This window comes from Patella vulgata, chromosome 6 (genome assembly GCF_932274485.2).
Source record: "Patella vulgata chromosome 6, xgPatVulg1.2, whole genome shotgun sequence".
NCBI lineage: Eukaryota > Metazoa > Mollusca > Gastropoda > Patellidae > Patella > Patella vulgata.
Window position 1 is genome coordinate 51,073,654 of NC_065884.2, and position 26,020 is coordinate 51,099,673.

At 31.7% G+C, this 26,020-nt stretch overlaps 1 protein-coding gene across 4 annotated transcripts in view; it reads left to right on the forward strand.

The window, feature by feature from the left end:
- LOC126824807 (dihydropyrimidinase) overlaps positions 1 to 26,020 on the forward strand; it is a 54,486-nt gene that overhangs the window by 8,671 nt on the left and 19,795 nt on the right. Inside the window, exon 1 of one of the 4 annotated variants that reach the window (XM_050554194.2) lies at positions 10,992 to 11,430. The exons of 1 other annotated variant lie outside the window; for it this stretch is intronic. In XM_050554194.2, the coding sequence (XP_050410151.1) occupies positions 11,386 to 11,430 (45 nt within the window). In that variant the 5' untranslated portion in view covers positions 10,992 to 11,385. Of the gene's footprint in view, positions 1 to 10,991; positions 11,431 to 19,604; positions 19,742 to 23,200; positions 23,388 to 26,020 lie in introns of those variants that run through there. 2 more of the 4 variants (XM_050554196.2, XM_050554193.2) reach the window with 2 other exon arrangements.

Here is a 26,020-nt window from a genome sequence, read left to right on the forward strand (position 1 = left end):
TAATTACTGTAGTCAAATTAACTACTTGCAAGGTTATTGCCCTTGATCAGTTTGTAGAATTTGGTTACCGCACCTGGCAAACTATGTTTGAGTATGTAATGCTAGTTATAGTAAAATGTTTTAAAGGAGCTGAAACCACTAATTGGTTATAAAGTATTGTCAAATTATGTTGGTCTGTTGTCTTATTTCCTGGAGCAAACTATACAATCAAATATTTACTCATTTTAGTTTTATTTTCAGCTTACTGGTATACTACCCTTTTCTTTATACATAGAATTCTCAGTTGTCATTCCCCGAAAAACTAATGAACATACAAAATCCATTGAAATTTATAATTATAGTCTTGACCCAAAATGAAAGAGGATTCTTGTTATGTGTATATATTAATGAACAAAATTCAGGGATAAGTAAATGTTTGATATGATTCCAAACTTTAAATCAGAACTCTGATAAATTATTTCAGGCATAAATAAAAATTGCCTACTCCAGGCATATGAAAATATTATGATTTTCATCGAAAATTGTTTTGTTCTATTTCTATAGCCCTATGGCCATCCAGACGGACATGTGGTTCAAATTATAAGTAGTCTGTTTACAGTAACAACAGTTTCTGCTGTTAAGATACAATCATGTACTTGGCATACCTACAGAGCATATCAATTGTTAATTACAAGACATGACACTAAATACCATGTTATCTGACAGCATAAGGAACGAAAACATAACAGATATCATGTAAGAACAGTTTAGATATTAGGGTATATTTTGAGAAGATTTTATTAAGCAACTGCATGTTTATTAAGATCCTTATGTTAGATGTGAATGATTAAATATGTTTTGACTAACTCTGACATAATCAAATAATATATTTAATATTGTACTGCGATTAGGATATTTTTAGTTTATAAAGATTTTAATCAATTGGAGAAAGAATTTAAGTTTTATACAAATAAGTGATAGACAATTGTTGTTTTTCTTACTTTAAAATTTGTAAAGGATTGAACATTAATCCTCAACACAACCTATTCATTTGTGTTTTAATTTTATTGACTAGAAGAATGGAGAATTTAAAACTTTGGTTGAACTAACTTTTAAGTTCTGCAGATAATCAGACATTAAAAGTAGTGTAATATTGTTCCAGATTTTTCTCCTCATTTCAAATGTCAACGATGACAGATGTCTGGCATAAATTCAAGATTTAAAGACTATAGTATATTTAAAATAACTGGAACCTAAACAGATAGTATTGTATATCGGTAATTACCTTAAAAGTTAAAGGCCACTGCAAAAATGTATAGACTATTAATGCATATAATTTTGTGTAGAGTAGCCTATTGGTCCTAACATTCTAATAATTTTCACAGACTCTCTTGTGAAGTTTTGGTTGGGTTTAGAATCAGTAAATACAACCCCAGTTATCCAGATATTGTCTACTTAAAACACATAAATCGTTTATTGTTGTCAAAAGATACACATTTTTGTTATCACTAATTATCACTATCACTAATTGTGTTTAACTGTGCAACAGGATCAATACTTGCAAACAAAAAGACATGCAGTACATCTGCAAGAAACAAGTATAGATTGACCTTGTTGGAAATTGAAATTGGTCTAAATCTATGCATTTGTGCTGAATGTTGTAAAAAATGTAGCTAAATGTGTTTGGTAAAAATACATCAAAACTTTGAGACATGTGCATGCTTAATGTTGTCCCATGGCATCTGGAAAAAATACCAAACATTATTTGTAGGAAGAATGGAAGTCATTTCTTGTAAATTATTTTTCTCTGGGGCAGTTTTTATGCTGACATGAAAATGTTGATGTATATTGCCGTGGCCCACGTCCGTCTGTCTGTCGCTCTGTCATCCACAATTTCTTGTGAATGCCAAAACTTATCATCTGATTGTTTTGAAATTGATATATGTTGTTTACATTAGTGAGATGAAGAAGCCTATTTAATTTCAATAATTTCCATTAATTACTTCTAGAGTTATGTCCCTTGTTTCATTTTGTTGCACTTTGTGAATGCTCTAACATCAAAAGTTATCTGCCGATCTGTATGAAATTTATATGTGTCATTTAAATTAGTAATTAGTAAAAAGAAGAATCCTATTGAATTTCAGCAATTTCCATTAATAACATCTAGAGTTATGGCCCTTGTTTCACTTTGTTGCACCTTGTGAATGCTCTAACATCAATAGTTATCAATATGGCCCTTGTTGAACCTTTTGAATGCTCAAATGTTGAAAATTATCATCTAATCTTTATGAAATTTATATGCATTATTTAAACTAGTGTATCGAAGAATCCTATTGAATTTCAGCAGTGTCCGTTTATTATGTCTAGAGTTATGGCCCTTGTTTCACTTTGTTGAACCTTGTGACCCTTCTAACGCCAAGAGTTATCATCCGATCTCTGTGAAATTTATATGCATCATTTTAACTAGTTAAACGAAGAAACCTATTGAATTTCAGCAATTTCCGTTTATTACGTCTAGAGTTACGGCCCTTGTTTCACTTTGTTGAACCTTGTAAATGCTCTAATGCCAAAAGTTATCCAATCTGTATGAAATGTATATCAACCTTGTTAATGTTCAATTGATGAAAGTTATCATCCGATATGTATAACATTTATATGCATCATTTAAATTTGTGAAACGAAGAATCCTATTGAATTTCAGCAATTCTGGTCGATTACTTCTAGAGTTATGGCACTTGTTTTATTTTGTGAACCTTGTGAACGTTTAAATGACAAAAGTTATCTTCCAATCTGTATGAAATTTAAATTAGTAAAACGAAAAAGCCTGTCGAATTTCAACAATTTCTGTAAATTACTTACAGAGTTAAGGCCCTTGTTTCAGTTTGTAGAATCTTGTGAACCTTCAAACGATGAAAATTATTATCTGATCTCTGTAAAATTGTCTTGTAAATGCCCCCAATTACCTACAAAAGAATAAATGTGACAACCCTTGTCGACCTCTCAGACGATTTAGCTGCTGTGTTTCATTGCCTGGCAACCTATCTTTGTTGAAATTATTAATTATATTTTAGTATAGATGTTTATTTCCTTTTCCTATGATACCCTATTATGTTTATAAACAGTTTTGTATTCCAGACTTACATCATTCTTGCATATTGCAATGAATATGTCATTTAATGCTTTGATAATACAAAAACATGCAGCTAGATGTTTTTAATCACACTTATGTCTAATAGAAGAAGGTGGGAAAAAAGAGATGTATGACACCATCTATATTTTTGCTGTATCTTTAAGTTTATCTTTCTGTATATCTTCCAGACATGCACACAAAGTCAAGAATATTGATGACTATGCCATCCAATTATTTTTGGGAACATTGTTAAAAAAGAAATATAAATCAATAAACTCAGTGTCTGGGTTTTAATTCGGTTTGTGATACTATAAATCTAAAGAAATACTTATGACATGAATTCAGTATTAGTAAAATTGTTCGAAAGGACTTTTAAATGGTGCCATGCAGCCATAGTGCCTTGTTACATTGCATGAATAATGCATGAGCAATAGTTCATATTGAGTAGTCCTATTACATAAACTTAGAGTACTGGTAGTAACATACAACAATTTATAACACACTGCCAGGATGAATCATTGTTTCGGTGGTTGTATTTTGTACTAGTCTAGCCAACTTTAGCAGAGCCATCTGTTGGGATGTTTTGTAACATTGTGGTCATTATGACCCTTATTGAAGGGGCTTATTAGAAGCTTCTATCATCCAGGTCTGAAATTAATAGATAAGAACAATTTCTTGAAAATATTATTTTATATATTAAAGGAGCTAAATCTCTTTTCTTTGGCACTAAGAAATGGACATAAATGGATCGCAATGCATATAAAAATGTATATAAACTGATTTACATTCAATCTTTCCTGTTTTTATTGTAATTTCTAAACAGTTATGTTTGGCAAATTACACGAAGAGTGCAAATTGAATGGTTATTCCAGTTTACTCCAGTAGTTTTCCCTTGTGGGATATGTTTAGCCTCATCCACCGAGTCACTCATTACAAATGGCACCCAAAAGCATTCTGGTACGCGAATTGTATGCCAAGTTTAAAATTTTCATCGTGTCTTAAATATTGGATACCAGAAGCCCATCATTTCACAATAAGATAACAACATCAATGTTGAATAAAATTGACTAATAAGCGGTGTTTGCAATGTTGAAGACTGTGGATGATACTCAGTTAAAGACTTGGCTACTTTAAGTAATTTACTGAGTAGATAAAAGTTAACGTGGTATCAAGCTCATTAATATAAATTTATTGGTGATTGATTTCATTGGTCTACATCATTTAATCCTATTGATTAATCTTTTCAGAATGCCTAGTTTATTTCAGTGCGAGCTGCAGTGTGGTTCCTTTTGTGTGACTGAGTGCCTAGTAGAATGATTATATTTACCAAAATAAAGGGGTGTCACATTACATACAATCATATTCTGAAAGCAATGGTAGCAAACTTTATCAACTCATTAACTTGTCTACCAGGTTCTTTTGTAGACCAATTAAAACATTTTTACTTTTTTAAATTGTTAAAACAATACATTATTCAAACTGGCATGATTAAACTTTTCAGAATATTAGTTTATTTCAATGTGAACTGCATATAAATCTCTAGGAGATTGTATCATAACAATATATACAGTGGAGTCATAGGGATAAACTTGCACATGGTTGTTAGGAAAAGGGTATTTTGGTGCTTATCTCTATGAAGATAATTAATCATTGGGGAATATTATTGACATGAACTTGAAGCCCATACATGAATTAAATAATATGGAAATAAGATGCACCTACTTTTCTTTATTATTTTTTTTGTGGTAATTAGAAATGTTATTTAGAATATGATATGCTATGCTACATTATGACGTAAGAAACATTTGCAGTTGAAGTCTTTTAATGGGAATGGAAGCTTACTGATCACCCTATTTCCTAAACTTGACACTGACTTCTGGAGACTTAATTCAATTGTGGTCTCTGTTTACCGCAATTAAAAATGTCAGACAGTTAAAATTTTGAAACAGAAACCTTGCTCCAGGAGAATACCAATCAGAAATGCCACTTTACCATGTAGAAATGGTTATCACTTTTACAGGAATATATGGGCACCAATTCAGTTAAAGTTGGTACTGATACTTGATATTTATCTATGCCGTGGTATCAGACATGCTCCTACTGAACTCCTCCATTAGCTGTCCTGTTTACCTACAATTTGACAGGTTTAATTAGATTACCAGAATGTCATGTTGAGAAATGGTGCCTGTTATAGTTTATGGTTGAAAACTTGCTGTATAATTGTATAAATCATGCAGTTCGCTTTTTTAAATTTGATCGATAGAACATTCAGCTTTAGATTCAATTATATAACTATAATTCAAAAATGATTCATGAACGTGCCGTCATTAAATATTGGCACTATCTCTAGATCCTTATTAATATTTCATAATTTGATTTTATGAATGTAATTACTTGAATTCTTTTCGATTTAATGAGAGGAACTGTCTGATTTTCTACTGGTCCCACCATTGTTCATTACCGAGAGAATCTAATAAGTCAAGAACTAACCTTGTTTTAATAAAGTAATAAGAGCTTCAAGATAAAAAATTTGATAGCATGACATCCTGTTATCTGACTAACTATTAAATCTATAGAGAATATTGAACAATATTTGATGTGTATACATGACAAAACTTTCTTTACACTAGACTAAATCTAAGCTCAACACAATGGCATGTAATGTTGAACCAAGATATGATATAAGCTGTTTTGACAGGACAGTTAATTGCATGCATCACTTAATAAATGAGTTAAGAAAATACTTTGGTATGCCTGTGTGAAGTGGGATTATTTATGAAGCACTGCCTTGGCAACATGGATAACATAGCGTCTTTCTAAATTCCATTTCATCAGCTAGTCCAATTACTTCTGGGGTATTTTTCAAAATAATAACCTGATTCAGACTTTGGTCAGTAAGCTAATTCAAATCTGATTCAAACAACAGCAGTACAAAAATTACACAATTGAAAACAGTCAGAACATAACACAATGACAAAACTTGTCACATGTTAAGTAGAAGCGAGTACAATAAAATTGAAAAAAAACAATTGATTTTAATCTGATTGTCGAGCTGTATTATTATTATTTTTTTGAAAAAGGTGTTAATGAATTTGTATTTAAAAAGCTCTGTGATCAAGGGGAAGTAACTCCAGCAGTACTCTTGTACCAAAATATGAATACCACTCCACACCATGAGAAATTGATGAGAAATTCACTTGTCATAAAATACCATTATACCCATGCTTGTATTCAATTTTAAAAAAATTTCTGTGATATTTCTTTTTTGATCTTTTTTATCTGGTTTGACAAAATAAGTTTTGAAAGAACAAAAAAAGAAAAATGTTATTTATAATATACATTTTTACTTTTTTTGAGCATTGGCAACAAGTCAATCAAACTTTTAGTAAATATACAGTTAAACAAAAGCATTTTCATGCTCTTCCAGTTAATTAGTCAGGTAATTTAGTCTTTTAAGACCCAACTATAGTTATGATCATTTAGAGTTCACACTACCCTCTGCTTTCTTTCCTAGTCTGGGGGTTGGGTGGCCAAATGGCTAGTACATGGTGTCGTATCATTAGGTCTGTCATTGAGTCAACTGGCATGGTTTTGATTCCCTGGTTGTATGTGACAGGGAGAAGGGTCGCCTGTCCAACCTCGTGGGTTTTCTCCGGGTCCTCCCTCTGCTAAAGACCCATATGCGCATGCGAATTATTGAAACAAGATTGAACTTTATGTTAGTCCTGAGAGGTCACCTCTCTCTCTCTACTAGTCTATGTCTGAATGATAACTCTTTACTATCCATGTTAACTATCTATGATAACAAGATGGTATCTAGCCTAACTTACAATATTTAGTTCCAATTGTGTATGGTGATTATCTAAAGATGACTTAATGCTCTTTTTGTTAAAGTCATGTCAAGATTACCAGGAAAAATATAAACTTTCCTAGCATTAGGTTGAGATTTCTTTTTTTTTATTTATTGCAAATCTCAAAATAATGTCATTTGTTCGATCACATTATCATCATTTACAGAATTCTGATGGGCAAATAACATGCTAATAGACATGATAAGATTTATTTATTCTAGTTATTGTTAGCTTAAAAATGCTAATCGTCATTTGTATCTTTCGAACAACAACTAACTTTTTCACAGCTTAATGCTAAAATCTATCCCCAAAATTATTATTATTTTTTAAATTTTTTTATATTATAACCAATATTTTTATTGGGGATTGGGGAACAGACTTAGTCTATATAAAACCCCTCTCCTAAAATTATTAAAAAAGAAAAAAAATATGAACTCTAGATAATCTCCCAGCATGGATTCAGTTGAATTATAAAAAGAGTCTCATCAAAAAATTTCACCCAACACTTATAGGCGGCACTGTTTTTTTAATTTTTTTTTATAATGTCTGCAGAGGATGCTAAATGTTAAGAATTTTCAATTTTTAATTCATCATACCTGTGTAAATAGCAAATGCAGTTGAACCATTTTGTAGTTTGCCTGGAATTTAAAATCCATTAAATGATGATCAGCAGCTTTAATATTCAGTTCAGGCCTAATTTCATCTTTCCTAGTCTGATTAGAAATATCATATTTTAAAGTTTTTAGGTTGCATAGTTGACCTAGTAGACCTGGAGCAAACAAGTAGTCCTAACTGACCTATGAAATTAACTGTAAAATCTGTAAAATGTTTTGGCTTAGAGGAAATCCACATCTGGAAAATGTCCCCATATTCTGGTAGTCAGGCTTATTTTGTCTTTTATTATTGTCCCCCATCTTTCAAAGAAAGCAGGGGACTATTAAAATTGGTTCGTCCGTCTGTCTGTCTGTCCGTCACACTTTTTGGGACACAATAACTCTCCTTCTATTTGACCTAGAATGTTGAAACTCGGTGTAGTTGTTTATTAGGTCAATGCCTTGGTGGAGTTTGAAGATGTGCATTTTCTGCTTAGGGTGAGCAGAGATAAGCAATTTGATTGGTTGATGCTTTGGGACACAACAACTTTAGTTCTAATTAAGTGAGAGTGATGAAACTTGGTGTATAGTTTCATTACATCAATACCTTGACTAAGTTCGATAATGAGCATTTTCTGCTCAGGGTAAGCAGAGTGTTAAGCAATTTGATTGGCCAAGACTTTGGAACACAATAACTCTCCTTCTAATTGAGCTAAAATGTTCAAACTTGGTGTAGGTGTTTATTAGGTCAATGCCTTGATGGAGTGTGAAGATGAGCATTTTCTTAGGGTAAGTAGAGATAAGCAATTTGATTGGTTGATGCTTTGGGACACGATAACTTTAGTTCTAATTAAGTGAGAGTGATGAAACTTGGTGTATAGTTTCATTAGATCAATACCTTGACTAAGTTCGATGATGAGAATTTTCTGCTCAGGGTAAGCAGAGTGATAAGCAATTTGATTGGCCGAGACTTTGGAACACAATAACTCTCCTTCTAATTGAGCTAAAATGTTCAAACTTGGTGCAGGTCAATGCCTTGATGGAGTGTGAAGATGAGCATTTTCTGTTTATGGTAAGTAGAGATAAGCAATTTGATTGTTTGATGCTTTGGGACACACTTTAGTTCTAATTAAGTGAGAGTGATGAAACTTGGTGTATAGTTTCATTAGATCAATACCTTGACTAAGTTCGATGATGAGAATTGTCTGCTTAGGCCAAGGAGCAATAAGCATTTTGATTGGTCAAGACTTTGGAACATAACAACTCTGCTTCTAATTGAGGTAGAATGTTTAAACTTGATGAAGATGTTCGTCTTGACTGAGTTCAATGATTAACATATCGAGCTAAAGCTAAGCAGAGATAAGCAATTTCCTTGGTTGATGCTTTGGGACAAGATAACTTTGATTCTGTCTGATAGAGAGTGATGAAACTTAGTGTATAGTATAGTTGATAATCAGTTTGATTGCTCGATACTTTTGAAAAAAATAGATGTGCGATTAATTAATATGTGTCATCTATTTATTTTGGGATTTTGGCGGGGGACATCAGCCTCACTGTTGGCTTGGTAAAACATATCTATGAAAAGAAAAAGTGAAGTACTAATGACAACAGGTATGAAGGCCCCCTCATAACTAATTTGTTTTCTATAAAAATCCCCTTTGTCTCAGGACACGGTTTGAATTTACCTGTAGGGTAGTCCACCCCTATGTGAAGCTTTGCTAACCTTTGTATTAGTGACATTATGTAACTTAAGCTGTCCCAGATAAAAGATTTAGTTTGTTCCTGAACTGGATTAACAATGGTCTAGTGAACAAAGCTGATAGAATTAGCTTATAACATTGTTTTATCTATGTCTTTCTAATATCTTGACAATAGTGTCTTACAAAGGTCATGAAGAGATCACCAAGGGGCATTTGACACCTAAAAACCATTCCTAATCTTTTGATAAAGGTCATGAAATCCATAAACTTTTTTCTATAGTGAATCTGTTAACAGGTATATTATAGTATTATTGTATCAATGGGGAATTTAAACCATATTTTTACAGGTAAAATTGTATTCTTTATTTTCCAGTAAAAATGAAAAATAAAGGAATACAATTCTCTGCTTTTTTAATGTGTCAAATATTCATATGTAAAGAAAATATAGAGCTTTCCAGGATTATGAATTTGTTATTTTCATGAGATAAGAAAGTAATAAAGATATTAATTACTCTTCAAAGAAGGAAAATTAACCAAATTCTAAACTTTAAAAGATAGTTTTGCAGAAACATGTCAATAAGTCATGAATGTAAATATGTTGATGGAAAATTTGGTGCTTTAAATAATATATTGGTTTTCTGAGCTAAATGTTGTTTCTTATTTCTGAACCTCTTACATGTGTAGGTTGAGTCATTAGGCGTGTGTTTTGGAAGGTAACATAAGAAGTCTGACATCCCTCAACAGCTGTTATATAAATATCTCCCTACTCTACATATATATATATTCATTTTTGAAGTATAGATGTTTTTTTTTAGTGTCTGTTTGTTGTTGGTTGGATTTTTCCATTACTTGATGAGTTGGTATAAAGGAACCAGTCATGGTAAACTTTAGTAAATAAGACTTATTCGATTTGCATATTTAAACCCTATGAAATCAGGAAGGTATGTGGTCACAATTGCCATAAACCAGAATAGACAAAATTTGCATTGGTCAAAATGGCCATAATTTGGTTTATGTCCATTATGTCTGTAACCCATCTCGAACAGCACCTTTAAATATGAAATGGTGTATTTTTCAAGTATATTATATTAATACTTACCACAACCCCAAATAAATTAGATGTTTTCTGGAATAACTTACCTTTCTGAAATACCTTACCAAATAAATTTTAAAGATTAAAGTATTTTGTTTTTTCCTTCTCTCATCTACAATCTCTTTCATTTAAAATAATTGTGTCAGGCTGGTTTCAAATTTACCACTATGTTGCTTAATAATAATATATTGTCAATTGGATATTTTGTTAATTAGGAAATAGAATAATGATGGTCTACCCAGATAAATTTGGAGGTTATTTTTTTTTTTAAAACCCATCTAATTGCCTATGTAGGCCTATTGCCTGATGGTTGAGTTGGGGGGGGGGGGGGTAATTGCAGTAGCGAGTAGGCCGGCTACACAGGTATAAATGAATTAATTAGATCCAATATGTGTAAGAAATTCAGTATAATTTGCTAATATATATAAATTAATATGAACAGAGGTGAACCACATTAATTTGATTGGTCTCTTCAAGTCTTTTTCACTGCGGTACGCCGACCCAGTTTGATGGTTTAATATTTTCGTCTGCTCCTGTCATTTCTGCAACACGTGCATCTATTATGAAAATAGTTGTCTCGTGCGCTTATAAATAGTAGTTCCGGCAGGCAGACTAAGTTATGATAATAATTCATGGTTAGGGCCACTCGAATGCAGCACGTCGATACGGTCGCGTATTGAGCGGGAACCATTTTTACACTGTCGCTATATTTTCTCCAGTATCCGTTGTATGCGCTAGTTAATTTGAAGGATTATTACGCAGAATAGGGGCACTTGTAATTTATCTACAATCCTCGGAACATTTTAGAGTGCTATAAGACAGAGTGGCGACATTTTAACAAAGAACCAACCAACCCCCGTGGTATTTTTTCGGTTGGAATCTGGTGATAATTTCCTGGAAGTTCCGAGACTAGTGAGTGATCTTGTTGAGTGAAACTAAACAGTGGTTATAACGTCCTTTGGTACAATAGTTGTTAGTTTTATTTTTGAAGTCACATGTGGAATAAATCACGTTTCTTTGATCTCACAATAAAATCATAATGAGTAACAGAACGCCGGTGAAAAAAGTACCCATTCATTTGCAGGTAAGCATTATGATGAGATGTTTTATATTCAAAACGATTCCAGTGTGTTAGAAATATGGGATGGCAGTGATGACTGTGAGGCTCTCTGATGAAATATATAATTCCAGGACACGTCAGTCTAATTTGTTATCCACGCACTCCTTTTGTTTGTTGAGAATATACTTTAAAATACAACATCGGTAATTTTGAATCAGTAATTTTGATGTCACTCACTGTGTTGAAATTGTTGAATGTGGGTCACGTTTTGTTGACACTGTCAACTGAGTTGTAAGGAGGGTTGAATACACTGGCAACGAATTTTGATTAGTTACCATATCAATGGAGTTGTAATTTATGCATTGTGTGGATGATGTAATGGATTGCATGGAGCCCACTAAAGAACATTGTTTTTGTAAAATACTAACACATGCAAATCACATTGTATTATTTATACCCCAACTATTATTAACTAATTTATTCCATGTGGTTAGGTTCTGATAGGGTTATTGATGCAACACTGTATCAGGTTTTTTTTAATTGTTTTTTTTGGGTTTTTTTCATCTTTGGTTGTAATAATAACTCAGTAGCTGCATCTATCAGTAGGTAATATTGATTCATGATTCTTATTCTTTATGTCTGCAATTTTTTTTATTGCAAACAATTGAAATCCTATTTCTTGATGAACATTGACTTTAGAAGTGGACAGATTATAAATTATTCATGTATTTTGAACTACACTACATTTACCAGTAAGGGCAAGTTAGTGAACATTCAGAGTTGCTCTTTGTTTATAATTTTGAAGGTATTGGGGGAATTTTGTAATAAAATTATTGACAATTTGACAGATACTTTTGTGTTGGCTTGTAAAATATTATTTGTAGCAGCAGAGGTACCTTGAATTGTTATGTTCCATCTGGTAGGATAATTTACCCAGTAAAAACCAAATACCTCGATGCAATACCAATTAGTTTTAAAAAGGACCAAATACTTCAGTTGGTTCATTAAAATTGAGTTTATTCCAGGACAGTTTGAAAAAATTGTTTCTTTATATAGTAAAGCCTTAATGGATCATTGATAAAGGAGGGTACTGATATGTGGAATAGCAAAACATAATAATAAATAATTAATTTTTAATAAATTAATCATTTTGTATTGAGTAAGTTTTTGATACTGGTTAAATGTATTGGGTGATAAAGGGAGATAACTTAGATCGAACGATGGTGATGTAAAAGCAATTTTCAGCTTAGTAGGTCCCTTTCCCTCACAATCAATAGGTATATTTACATCTGTATTGTATGAACAGTGATTGAAAGAATAATGGTAACATCTGCTAGTTGCTTTAAACTTAGATGGATTGAATCAGTGTGTGCATCAACATCTTAAATAGTTGAAAAAGGAAATACTGGTATCACAATACCCATTTTTATCACAAAGATGATATTAAATGAAAATATGCTGTCCTCTTTTGGTACATGTATTCAATAGTTGTGCATAGTACATACATTTGTATTCATTAAATTGTCAGCAGGAAAAATACCTCTCTCGAAAAAGCTATAAACATAATTACATGTAGTCTATTTTTTTTCCTGTATATTATTAGCTTATTTTATTATCAGTTCATATGAGCTGTTGAGGTATGGCAGGCAAGTTAATTTTATCAAAGCTTGATACATTTTTCACTACTCTTTTTTTCCGAACAGGAACCAGTTGATTTACCTACATTGTAATACCACCCAATACTAATTCAATACTACCAACCACACATGTACAGTACCACCATATACTTGTGGTACTATAAATAGACATTCTATGTTACCATACCTATTTGTCTAATTTTCTGTAATTAGCAAATTGATATTGAAATAAATATTCTGTTGGTCTTTTTAGTGAGGTAGTATGGACAAATTGTCCTGCCGCACTTTTTTCCCAGTGTAACTGTTAATTATGATTTAGACTAGAGAAATGCTTTGTCAACGAAAAGCTACTTGTATAATAATGCACAATTAATACACCTCTAGTGCGATATTTTTTTTTGTATGAAATGCTATGTCAATTGACTATTTAGAGTGATAATTATCTAGTCATCTGTCTTCTAGGGTTGGCCGAGACCAGCAAGCGCAACACTTCTATTAGTTGGGGGCAAACATACATTACAGGAATATATAGCTGAAACAGAAAGGTCGTCCCTGTATGCATAACCTATGTCCTATCCCCACCTGTTAGTATTTGTTATTTACATAATGTTAGATATATTCAAACTAGCCTACCTTACATGTAATATATATACTCACAATTTTATTTACTAAGGTTATATAGGTAACTACACATAGATCTACATTTACATGTAGCTTCTTTATGATTATTTTTTTAAAGGTTAGCAAACATGGACTAGATTTTTTTTGATCATCTCCAAAGGTTAGCAAATAAGGTTTAACACTGAATAAGATAGATCTTAGTTTAGATTCCACCCCTCACATGTTATACAATGTATGCATTCTGATCTAAGATGCATTATTATGCTTTTGCTAATGCATAGTGCTCAGAAGAATGTTTTACATTTTTCCACTACTATATGAAGTAAAAATATTCTTAAGAGTTATGGCTAATATATTCCTTTTACAATCCCTTAATGTTGAAGATATAAGCTTACTTTGAAGAAATAATTGTTACAGTCTTAAAACAATATCAAGCCAAATCTCTGGACTTATTCTTAATTAAGTATAAATAAGTGTCTTGAAACTTCACCTACAAAAGGTACAAATTTGATGAATGATGGAGACAGATTTGTTTGTATGTTACCAAGTCCTTTGTAGTAGATGCTAGTATAAGGCAAACATTGGAGTACAAAACAAAGACAGATGAGAGAGAGGTGAAAAAGTCTATTGACTTTATCTTTGTTGCAGTGAACTTTGTCCTACTTCTCTATTATATTATTACCGGTAAATGATCAGTGGTCATAATGTCCAGTTAAAGACCTTCACAGGTGTACATTGTACAGTAGTGTAGTGTGATGTGGGTTTAAACTATTTTATGCACATTGGCTAGATTCACCAGGATATATCTTTAGTACATAAAATCACATTGTTCAGATCCATGCCTCTAAAGCTTCAAACATAATGACAAATCATATAAAGAATTTCATCCTAATCAAAATGTTAATTTCATCCATGTTCACTTTAATACTAGATGTGTACATTACAAAATAACCCTAGACTAGCCTAAGTTTATCATAATAACATCTTTCAAAGTTATTAACAGATTATCTGTAAGGGAGAATGAATAAGACTTATATTAAGATGATAGTGTTGGAGTATGTTATTCATTTATAATCAAGAATCATTCTGTTGTTAAAAAATCGGTGATGCATCACAGAAGATCTGGTAATAAATGAAGCTTTTGGTTTGCCAAAAATTTCACCCTTTTTCTAAAACAAAACTATCAAATTTCTATTTGGGTAATATCTACTATATTTCATAGTATACTCATAGTGCTACTAGAACTTTTGTATACAGGCCTCCATTTACCATTTGTTACCTTGAGTTTAAGTTGTGTTTTAGGAAACATGCATTACTAGATATGTCTAGTTAAGATCATGTTGTAGTTAGATGTCAGAATGGTAAAATAGATATGATGAAGTGCTACTGACAATTCTTTGATCTGGCTTATATTACCAGAAGCCAAGTGAGTTCTTTAACCTTATTAAATGTCATATTTAATTTTCAAACAGGGCTTGATGTCTTATGAGAATTCTAACCATGATTGATCTATTTATACACGTGCAATTTTATTTGATACTTTCATTATTTTGAATTGAATTGAATGAGAAAGCTGCAAGATATAATTTTGTCACTGGAATATTTATATTGGTGTTATTGCCAGTTTGAGAATTGGTGAGTGTTGAAGGGTGTCAGAGAGTATTTATTCTTTACCATATGAAAATAACACAGCTTGTAACAGTGTGCAGTATTTGTGAGGTTGATTAAGACTTGGCTTTGATTATGATAACATTAATTAGGAATATTGTGCAGGTCTAGGTAACAGTGAAAGTTGAGATGGTAGTTAGGGATTTGCTGACAGTGATGGATGGACTGTATGGACACAGTAGATAATGAGAATACCAGATAGAGGAACTGAAAGTCAGGGAGCCATTTGGTTCAATTTAAATTTTTCTGGTCTACTTGAATCTGTTTATCATGATTGAAGCATGGCTTAAGCACATTGAAATTAATGCTGTATCATACAAGTATCACCCCCACACCCTACACATAGTTGTATCTAAATTGAGTGGCTACTTGTAATTAAAGTACATGTAAAATGTAGTTCATCATGTACCAGTTAGCGTTTAAAACAATGGGTAACTCCGTTTGCAAACACACACAACATGTATTTTATATGCTACTTCTGTATCTCAAAATTTCTGTAGGATTTTGTACTATGTCAGACTGTTGCAAATGATACTGTTGTTAGCTTGGTGTTGTAAAAAGTTACCCAATAAAAGTGATTGTTTATGTTGCAATAAAAGTGATTGTTTATGTTTTTGTGACAGCTAGTGGACAGGGTCATTACAGCTGTCACACATACATGTATTATGTGTGCATAATTGTATCTCATTAAGTTGATTAGCTATTATGTGCTTTGTACCTGTTAGTTTATGACTTATTCTTATGCTAAATGGAATAAACCATTAAATGGTTCATTATTGACCTATGCCATGGAACAGTTGTTTCTACTCCCCAAAGAATTGAATAATTATTGTTGAATACTCCAGGCTTATAGGTTGATTTTGTTCAAAGGTCAGCGTTATCAAATTTTTGTTAATTGTCAATTATTTGATATGATACATTGTATGTTATAAACACACATGTAAATTTATCTATCAGCTGATGAAAAGGACAAAGAGGATGACATGGTAAAAGATCAAAGGACTTTGTCAGGTCCTTGTACATGTATATTTTGTGAGCGTTTGTGAATGAGACCATTGTTAGGTGTTCCATGTGTAAACTTACTGTGAAGAGAATGTTTATTTTTAATTAAATATATACCAGGTAAAGAGGGATTCAAGTGATAGTAAGATGAAACTTACATTTATTGATAATTGTTAAACTTGTTAAAGGAAGATGAGATTATAATACATGAAATAAAATCTTAGTAATAAGATTAGAATAAATGGTTAGGGAATGAAACTTTTTGCATGTCAAAGTTTCATTTTAATGGATTCACAGAGAATATGTAAGTTTATTTTAGATTGTATAGAAAAACTAACACTTTATGAGACAACAATTGTTGGGTTATTAATTATTATTATAACAATCGTTGGTTTATTATAACCAAACACAATGTTTCGGTAAGTATCCTCTTATAGTTATCAAGTACAAATGACCAAGTACAATGTAGCCTATTATAGATCTGAGGTAATGATTAAATTTTGTTTTGAAATATAGAGTGGGTAGTTGTTTGGTTACAATTTTTTTTTTTCTTATTGTTGTATGAACAGTTGAACACATGATCAATTATCTCTCAAAATAAAGTCTTGCTCAAAATTTTTAATGAAAGATATAAAACCCCAGATCAAAATGTTGCCTATTCATTATCTTGACCTGTAACATACTGTAGGCTCATTTGCATGTGTAAATGTAAATGAATAACAATTGGTGTGTACTGAGGGCCCGGCAAGGGAAAATGTATAGTCGTTGGCAATGGACAAAACAAACAAGGTCCCGTTTACACATTGGCATTTACGTAAAAGATCCTTTGGCCATTGGAATTTGATATAACAGTAGGTTTAGCGCTGCTGTCCAGGCAAAATTTCCCTCATTGCACACTGCATGGCATATGCCCGTCTTCATTATCTTAGTTGGAGCAGAACAAGTAGGACGTTAAAACCCCATTTCATTTTCACTTCCTTTGAATTTAAATCTGCAGTAAAAGTTTAATATAGCTAAAGAAAGTGCATAAAATAGTTGACAGTAATAATGTTTTATGAGCTGGAACTGCAAGAAAAGTGTATACAGTTTGTTTAAAGTGTTTAGAGAACATAAATTCATCTATGTAAATCATGTCTTCAACATCTACTAAACTTTGTACAAACTGATAAAATGCTCTTAAAACCCTGCCCATAACTATAAACAATTTTATAGTAATAATCAAGATGAGTACCAGTATGTCTGTATTTCATCACTTGTCACACACTTTACTTTTATATGTACATATCTTTATTTAAAAAATCTTTGGCAGAAAAAGCAATAAAATGTATATTTGTACATCTAAAATTTGATAAGAATGTGTGTGGTATTTATAGTTAATTTGACTGTGATTAAAATTGTTAGTGTATATGATATTCTAAGGCAAGGATTATTAATTTTCTAAAAACAAATATTGTCTTAAGAAATAATATACATTCAGGGGTAGCATGACACTATATTATCTCCATCTTCATTATCTTTATTTAAAATAAACATTCACTAAAGTAAAGCCCAGATATGAACGATTAATAAATATTAAAGTTTTTAACGTCCACAGAAAATCGGGGTGGATGGCCGATTGGTTAACATGTGCGTGCTGTATAATAAGGTCTGTCATTGAGTCAACTGGCAGAGTTTCTATTCCCTGGTTGTACCTGTCAACGAGTAGGGTCGCCTGTCCAACCTTGTGGGTTTTCTCTGGGTCCTCCGGTTGCTGCTCACTGCTAAAGACCACTACGCGCAAGCGAATTATTGTAATAAAATTGAACCATGTGTTAGTCCCGAGTGGACGTTAATCCTATTTCTCTCTCTCCACAGAAAATCAGAAGTATGTTTGTTTAAAAAAAAAAAAAATTCCATTTAAATTATTCAAATTGATCTATTGCTACATGTAAAAATTGAAATTGGTTTCTATTCCACTTTCTTTTGATTTCACATAGGTCATGAACTAATATTTAACAAATCAATAATAATTCTATCTTTTTTGTACACAACGGCCCATTCCTCGTGAAGGGACCTTTTTTTTTTTATTATTTCACATAGGTCATGAACTAATAATTAACAAATCATTAATAATTCTATCTTTTTCGTACACAAAGGCTCATTCCTTGTGAAGGTTTTGTTTTGGAGGGGGTTGGGGCAATACTCAAATGTGCTTAATTACATAATAACTGTCTTTACAATAAAGTATTAAATATTTTTATAAGCCAACATTTTCATGTGGTTAAAATCAATTCATGGGTATCACAAAAGCATCTTTTATAGCATCTAATGTTTTGTAAGTGTAAAAACTTACTTTCTCAGAGAATACACAGCTACTCAAATGAAATTTGAAGCACAAGCTGATGTTTTTCAAATGCTTTTTGATTCCTCTCACTTTTTTTTTATTTTGATTCACATTTTCATGTGGACACTATAGGTCACAATTTTTATCCAATTTTGATGAAACTTGAAATATAGGTTTATATCCCGAAGATCTCTTTTCCTTTTGATATTGACACGTATCAGAAAGTAACTTCATGGATTATGGCCCCTGATTATACGAAAATATCATGTGTTTAGCATGTGGAAATTCTAGAGGTAACAATTTTTATACAATTTTATGGAAACTTAAAATGTATTATTATTATAACCACAGATCTTACTTCCTTTCGATATTTGCGCATATTGGATCATAACTTCCAGGATTATTGTACGAAAAATTAATTATTTTTTTTTAGATTGTTGTCTGTCCATATTGCAAAATGTGGGCGTATCTTGCATGGAAACTGCTTGTTGACGTTTGAGATATATGTGAAAGGTCTGATTTGTTTTGTCTTTGTCAATGAGATAGAAATTGAAGAAACAAAAATAATGAAAGGGACATGGATTAAAAATAAGATAATACAAAAACTCTTAAGTATGTTAATTCATTAAAGGCCACTAAAGACGCTGAACCATCTTCTGAATCAAGGTCAACACCTGTCACATTCTAAGCTTCTGATGGGTGAAATATAGTGTTATCTGGATATGGATCTTGCTTAAATATACTAAATAACTATAATCTACTGGATAAAAAAAATTATTTGATATACATACATGATAAGTTTGATATTTTTCATGTCTTTATTCTATCTTATTATTAGATGTTGTATACCAGGAAACTTGAACAGCACATACCGTGATACAGTTGACTTCCTGCTGTTAAAATCATAAAGCTGGATGAAAAATAAATAGATTTTAACATCTGTTTATTAAATAAACAGAAGAAGATACTACATGTACTAAAGCTATATTAAAAGATTGTTGAAAACTAGGCTATTAATTCAATTCTGTTTGCTAGAAAATACAGGAGTGGATTATGTTTTAATTTAAATATCCAGATGAAATCGGTAGGTTACCTTATTTCATTACAAGTGCTATAGGCAAGCATTGTTAAGAAATCCAGTGTATTTAATTGTATAATATATACCAGGTATTGCAGCTGTGATTAACACATGATAATTACTAGGAAGGCAAAAGGTCAGGGAGAAAATCATCAATACCACAAAAATATACAAACTGTAACTGTAAGATTTTCATCCTTATTTCTGTTATTCTAAATGTGATGAGCATGCCTGGCTAATTTGGTTCTTCAGTTTTTATGATAAATTTGATCAGAGGAATACAAATAATTCAGGTATAAGTTATAACACCCATTTTCCAGACAAAATGCAATAAACTTAAATTAATTAATTTGTCGATAACATTTAAAAAGGTTAATATATTGAAACCCAATTTACAGAATAAAAGAAGACATTCCATAATATTGTCATTCACAATAAAACCTGAAATCAATAGTGAAATATCTCCAGGTCATCAAATCTGACATGTATAGATCAGTTGGGATCGATATATTATGAAGTTTGAACTGGGTACATTGTATTTATAGAAAGGTTATAATATATTCTAATATTCTTGACTAGACTGGTTCTCTCAATTTCATGTATGTTTAACATAGGATTCAGAAAGTATGTCTTTGTATCTGACAGAATACGCAGAAAAATCAATACAATTGCTCTTAATATCAATGACATTTATGCCAGTTGCTATGCAATGCTGCAGTGTTCTTCAATAAAATATAAAATAAAAAATAATATGTTTGCTATTTGACTATACAATCAATCATTCTAGCTTGCTCACATTTTAAACAAGTAATATATACATGCACTTTGATTACTGTACGTATACAACAGAACCAGGCACCATTATGGAATATTTTATACAGATTCCCGACAGACATCCTTCTGTCTCTCCTTTAATTGATTAACTCCTGATATTTGAGTATGACGAGTCAGCAGTAACGTTCTTACTGATCCTGTGCATTATTTGTATAAGCTCGTATTTATTACTGAATATTGATTTGCAACGACTCATTCATAACTGATCCACTGGTCAGGGCATTGGACGATCAACTAGAATTTTGAGTTTGAAACTGGGTGTGGGTCAAGAAGAAACTTTAGGTTTTTTCAGGGGTGGAATAGGATGAAATACTGAGGTCCGCAATGGCGTGCACATAAATAAAGAATATTTAATATGTGGAAACACTGCAGCTCAGGCAGAATTCTCCTCAGAATTCTCCTACCTTGCATTGCACCATAGAAATAAAAATTACCATGTTTGTCTCAAAATGACAAAGCCTAGAAATAAGGCACCTGTCACAGACATTGTCAGACACAATGTCTGTGGTGCCTGTCATTTTGTCTTGCACAGATTTTTCTTTTTTCAGTGGTTTTAAATGATATTTTTAATACATGTTTATGACTGGCACAGTAATTTAAATGTCTAGTAGTAGTTCATTAGTTCCGGTCAGGTACAACTAAAATCATTATTTCCAGACCTGAGTAAGCTTATTGAGTTGGCAAGACATTAAACCCTATTCGATTCCATTCTTATTAGACATTCACCCATAATCTAAGATTCTAAATGTGACAGTGGTTAGTTAATGAGCGGTGATAGAGTGATAATGCTTGTTACGACTAGAATATGCTTTTATAGTCTGTTAATTTGGATCCAAAGATCTGAGACTATTAGATAATTCTGTAGACAAATTGTTAAGATTGTTGAACATCAAAGACAGTATAGAAGATATGTCATCAATTGATTTTTGTTAAGATAATGTGAAGAGATGAGTCATTTGACTGATTATTCTATAGTTAGAATCAATAAATACTGATCCTACATGTTGCCAATATCTGTAAAACAAAGATGGAATAATTGACTATTAATGATGAACAACAATAGCTAGAGTCTTATGGATCTATTAGGCATCCATTGTAGTAATACATGTACATGTATGTAAATGTGGAGTCTTATGGAAGAGTTGTTGGATCAATGAATAAATTAAAAGTTGAAAAAATTTGTATTGCAGCTTCAACCGAATTCCTCTCAATTATCCCATTCATTTGTGGTTAGAATCAGTTATGTGTAACAGTATTTTATATTCTGGCATTTTGAATGTTTTTGTGGACAAAAAATGTTGCTCTTACATGTAAATTGTAACCTGTATTTTTGGTTAGGTAAACACTACACAGAAGAATTTGTAAATAATGAATTAGAATGTAGATTGCATTGCACAAAATAATTATGTTATTTTCAAGTACATGTTTCAGCATGTATTAAATATGTCCATTGAGCTCCTGTTAATCAGATGTTTTGTAGAATTTGTACAAAGGTGAGAAACGAGTTACTAAATAAGATGTAAAATACCTTGTAATGTCATTATTTCCCAAAAGTTGTACCGATTTGGTATAATATATTATATATGAAGAATCTTCATACATATTGTAAAGATTTGGTTATCCTCATGAAAATTAGTAAATATAAAAAAATTGGGCATATTGTACAATTTTCATACTAAATCATTAATAACTCACTTGTTGGAGATCATATTGTCCATAGTTGAGCTTTTTATCTGTAATTATAAATTATATTTGAGTGAATAAATATCAATGACGCTTATCTTTAGACTTCTTGGTTACCATTACCTCATTACCTGAAACTTGACATAACTTACATATATCATAGTTTAGTTGCTTGTACTATTAAACAATAACAGTCAAATATAACATGCATAGATCATTAGTTTATTTGCTTGTACTGTTAAACAGTAACATTCAAGTATAAATATTTTGGAATTATCTACATGGTAGTAGCCAAATAGGGGAGATAATCTGCATAATTCAGTTTAATCTGAGCGATTGTTCCATCTAGTGACTTAAGTTTCATGGGTTAAGAAATACAAACTTCAACTAATATAGAATCATTATAAATTTATCTATTGAAATGCTATATATTGATACTAACAGATCACTTGACAGACTGGGCTAATGAAGACGTTCACTTGAAAGATCTTCTGCCTTCTGAATTCTATTGATCGATGGCTTGTTGCATCATGAACTGACTTTTAAGATATACATTTAAATATAACTAGGCCCAATACTATACTTGATTCAAATTAAAGTGTCTGCAATCTCTACCAGTGGTTATATAATGAAGTTTTGTCAATAATTTTATCCTATTTAATTTTATAGAAATACAATTTTCTGTCTGCAACAATTTTATAGGACTACATTTTCCAAATTTGAATTAATTATGTGTACCATCTGCATTCAGGTTTTTTTTTGAATGTATATTATAATAAATTTAATCAATTTATACCAGGCTTGGCGATATAAAGGTTATATTGATTTCTATATCTGAGTATATTGTATTTAATATATGGTTGAGATTTTCCCAGTTTACATGAATAACTGTCTTGCTGTACTAAAAAGGTCAGAGCAGACGACTCATTTATAAAATTGTAAAGAATCAGGACATCTACGGTAGTAAGAGGCCATTCGTTGCCTAGTTGTGTACTTAATAGCTATAGTGAAGCATATATAGACAACAGTTGGAGGTCTTTTAGGCTACAGTCACACACTGTCAAAGATTTAAATACCTATCAAAATGCCAGAAGTGGAAACTGACAAGAATCATACTGATGTAAATGGTGATGAGGTAAATGTAGATAAAATACTATCAAATATATACTATCTGATAAAACTGTTTGCATACTTGTATATCTGCTCAAACTGATATTCAAATTTATATTGTGCTATTCAGTCATTCACACTTCTAAGAGATATTCAATATTGGATTTAATTTATGCAGTTTGTAAAAGTGATAAAGGATTTTATATTTTGTTTCAATGGTGCATTGCACATTGTCCTGTGAAGATTTCTTTTAGTGTATTTTGTACATTTTGATTTTCAATTCATGATCTCACCTGGTAGCTGGGTTTGATTAAGAGATTTAAAAAAAACAACCTTGACCTTATGATAACCTGTTGAATTGACCTGGTCAGAGATATCAAACAATGTAATTACAGTTTGCAAAGTTTTACTACTTGTGTGTGTGGTTAATTTTGTCTGTATTCAACCTTGTTTTTGACTATTCATAATGTTTGGTTATTTATAGACTTATCGATTTGTGACACATTTTAAAGCTGATACCCTTTGATATTTCGGGGGAGGGGGTTCCTAGTGGTTTAATGCATACACGTGAAATCACAAGGTTTGTCATTTGGTGAAGTGGCATGGTTTTGATTCTCCACTTGAACATGACACAAGGAGTTTTCTCTGGGTCCTCTGGTTTCCTCTCACTGCAAGTGAGTTATTGAAGTAAAATTGAACTCTCTCTCTCTCTCTCTCTCTCTCTCTCTCTCTCATAATATTTCCTTAATCCTATCCAGTTTATAAAAATTGTCATCAAATTAATTTGATTCCAGGCAGCATGAGGTGTATTAATGTACATGTATATCAAGTTAAGTGCTGGTAATGTGTATAATATCAAGGGGACATCCGAGTTTCTGAAATGTAAAAAGAAAAAGTTTGTTAATCTACTGGTTACAGTTAGTTTAAGTAAACATAGAGAGGTGATTACTAAATGTCAATATACCATTACACTGTTATACCTTGACAGTTCACTGACTGGAATGCCTAAATCTGTTTGAAACTGTGAACTATTTAATAAACTGAGTTTTTTTGCTGATATAGGAAAATACAATACACATATATCCTTACATGTTTAAAGTGAGGTTAAGTGTGTAAATTAAATGTCAAAATGTGAAGAAATAGCTGAATTATGCTGTTCATGTCATGTAAATATAATTCATGTAACTGCATGATGTATTTTCCTACAGATGTAACCTTTAGTTTTTTGAAAATGTTTGCAATAGCATCTAAAACTAAGGTATGCCTACTTGTATATATCATGAGTGAACTTGTACATGTATATATCATGAGTGAACTTGCATAAATTTGTAATCTTATACCCACAAAGGAACTAATATAGTTATAAGCATAATAAGTAATAGTATGTAGCGGCTACTGTAGCCTATATATATATATATATATATATATATATATATTATGTACATATCTTTCTTTTCATAAGTCTGAATTTAAGATTTAAGATGACATGAATATTGCAGACTGAATATGAAACCAATATAGCAGACATTTCTAGAAAGAGTAAGCATGCCCTGCCTCATACAAGAAATCCACATCTGCTTGTACAGTCAAATAGGGTGATCTTTTCGAATGTCAACATCATCTTATGTTTAAGGGGCTAAATCGCTAATATTTGGGACCTAGAAATTGACCCAAATGGGTCGCAACGCATATAATAATGTAATCTGATTGTATATAAACTGATTTACATTCAATTGTTTCCATTTTGACTCTAATTTCAAATCAGTTATCTCCAGTGAAATACGGCATGAGTCCCACCCGAATCGCTATTTCTAGCATCTGGTTATTCCAGTCTATTACGCATGCTCTCATGGCGATACCATTTGAATGAGTTGTGGAATATGTCTAGCCTCGTTCTTTCTGGTCAGTTGTTACACATGACGATGAAACGCACTATGGTACACAATTCGTGTACCAATGGTAAAATGTTTATTTTATCTTAAATATTGCATATCAGAAGCCCACCTTTTCCCGGTAAGATCACAACATCAATGTTGATTTGAATTGACAAATAATTCGTGTTTTCAACGTGTAAGACTTTGGATGATATTGAGTTACAGACTTAGATACTTTAATGTACATGTATTTTTTCAAATGCTTAAAGTAGCTAAGTCCGTAACTCAATATGATCCAAAATCTTCGACATTTAAAACACAAAATTTTTTGCAATTTAAATCAGCATTGGTGTTGTGATCTTACCTGGAAAAGATGGGCTTCTGATATCCAATATTTAAGACAAAATAAACATTTTACCATTGGTACACGAATCGTGTACCATAATGCGTTTCAGCGCCATTTGTAACAAAGTGCTCAAAAAATGTGGCTAGACATATTCCACAAGTCATGTTGAACTGTGATATCATGTTCTTATTTGGAGAGCATGCACAATAAATAATATCGGTGTTGACTGGAATAACCAGATGCTAGAAACTGAGTTGCAGTTGAGACTTCTGGCGTATTTCAGACACGATTGAATGTAAAACAGTTTATATAAATTCATATTACATTATTATATGTGTTGCGACCCATTTGTGCCAATTTCTAGGTCCAAAATATTAGTGATTTAGCTCCTTTAAGTTATCTGTCATAATTTCTCATACTACATGCACATGTATATGA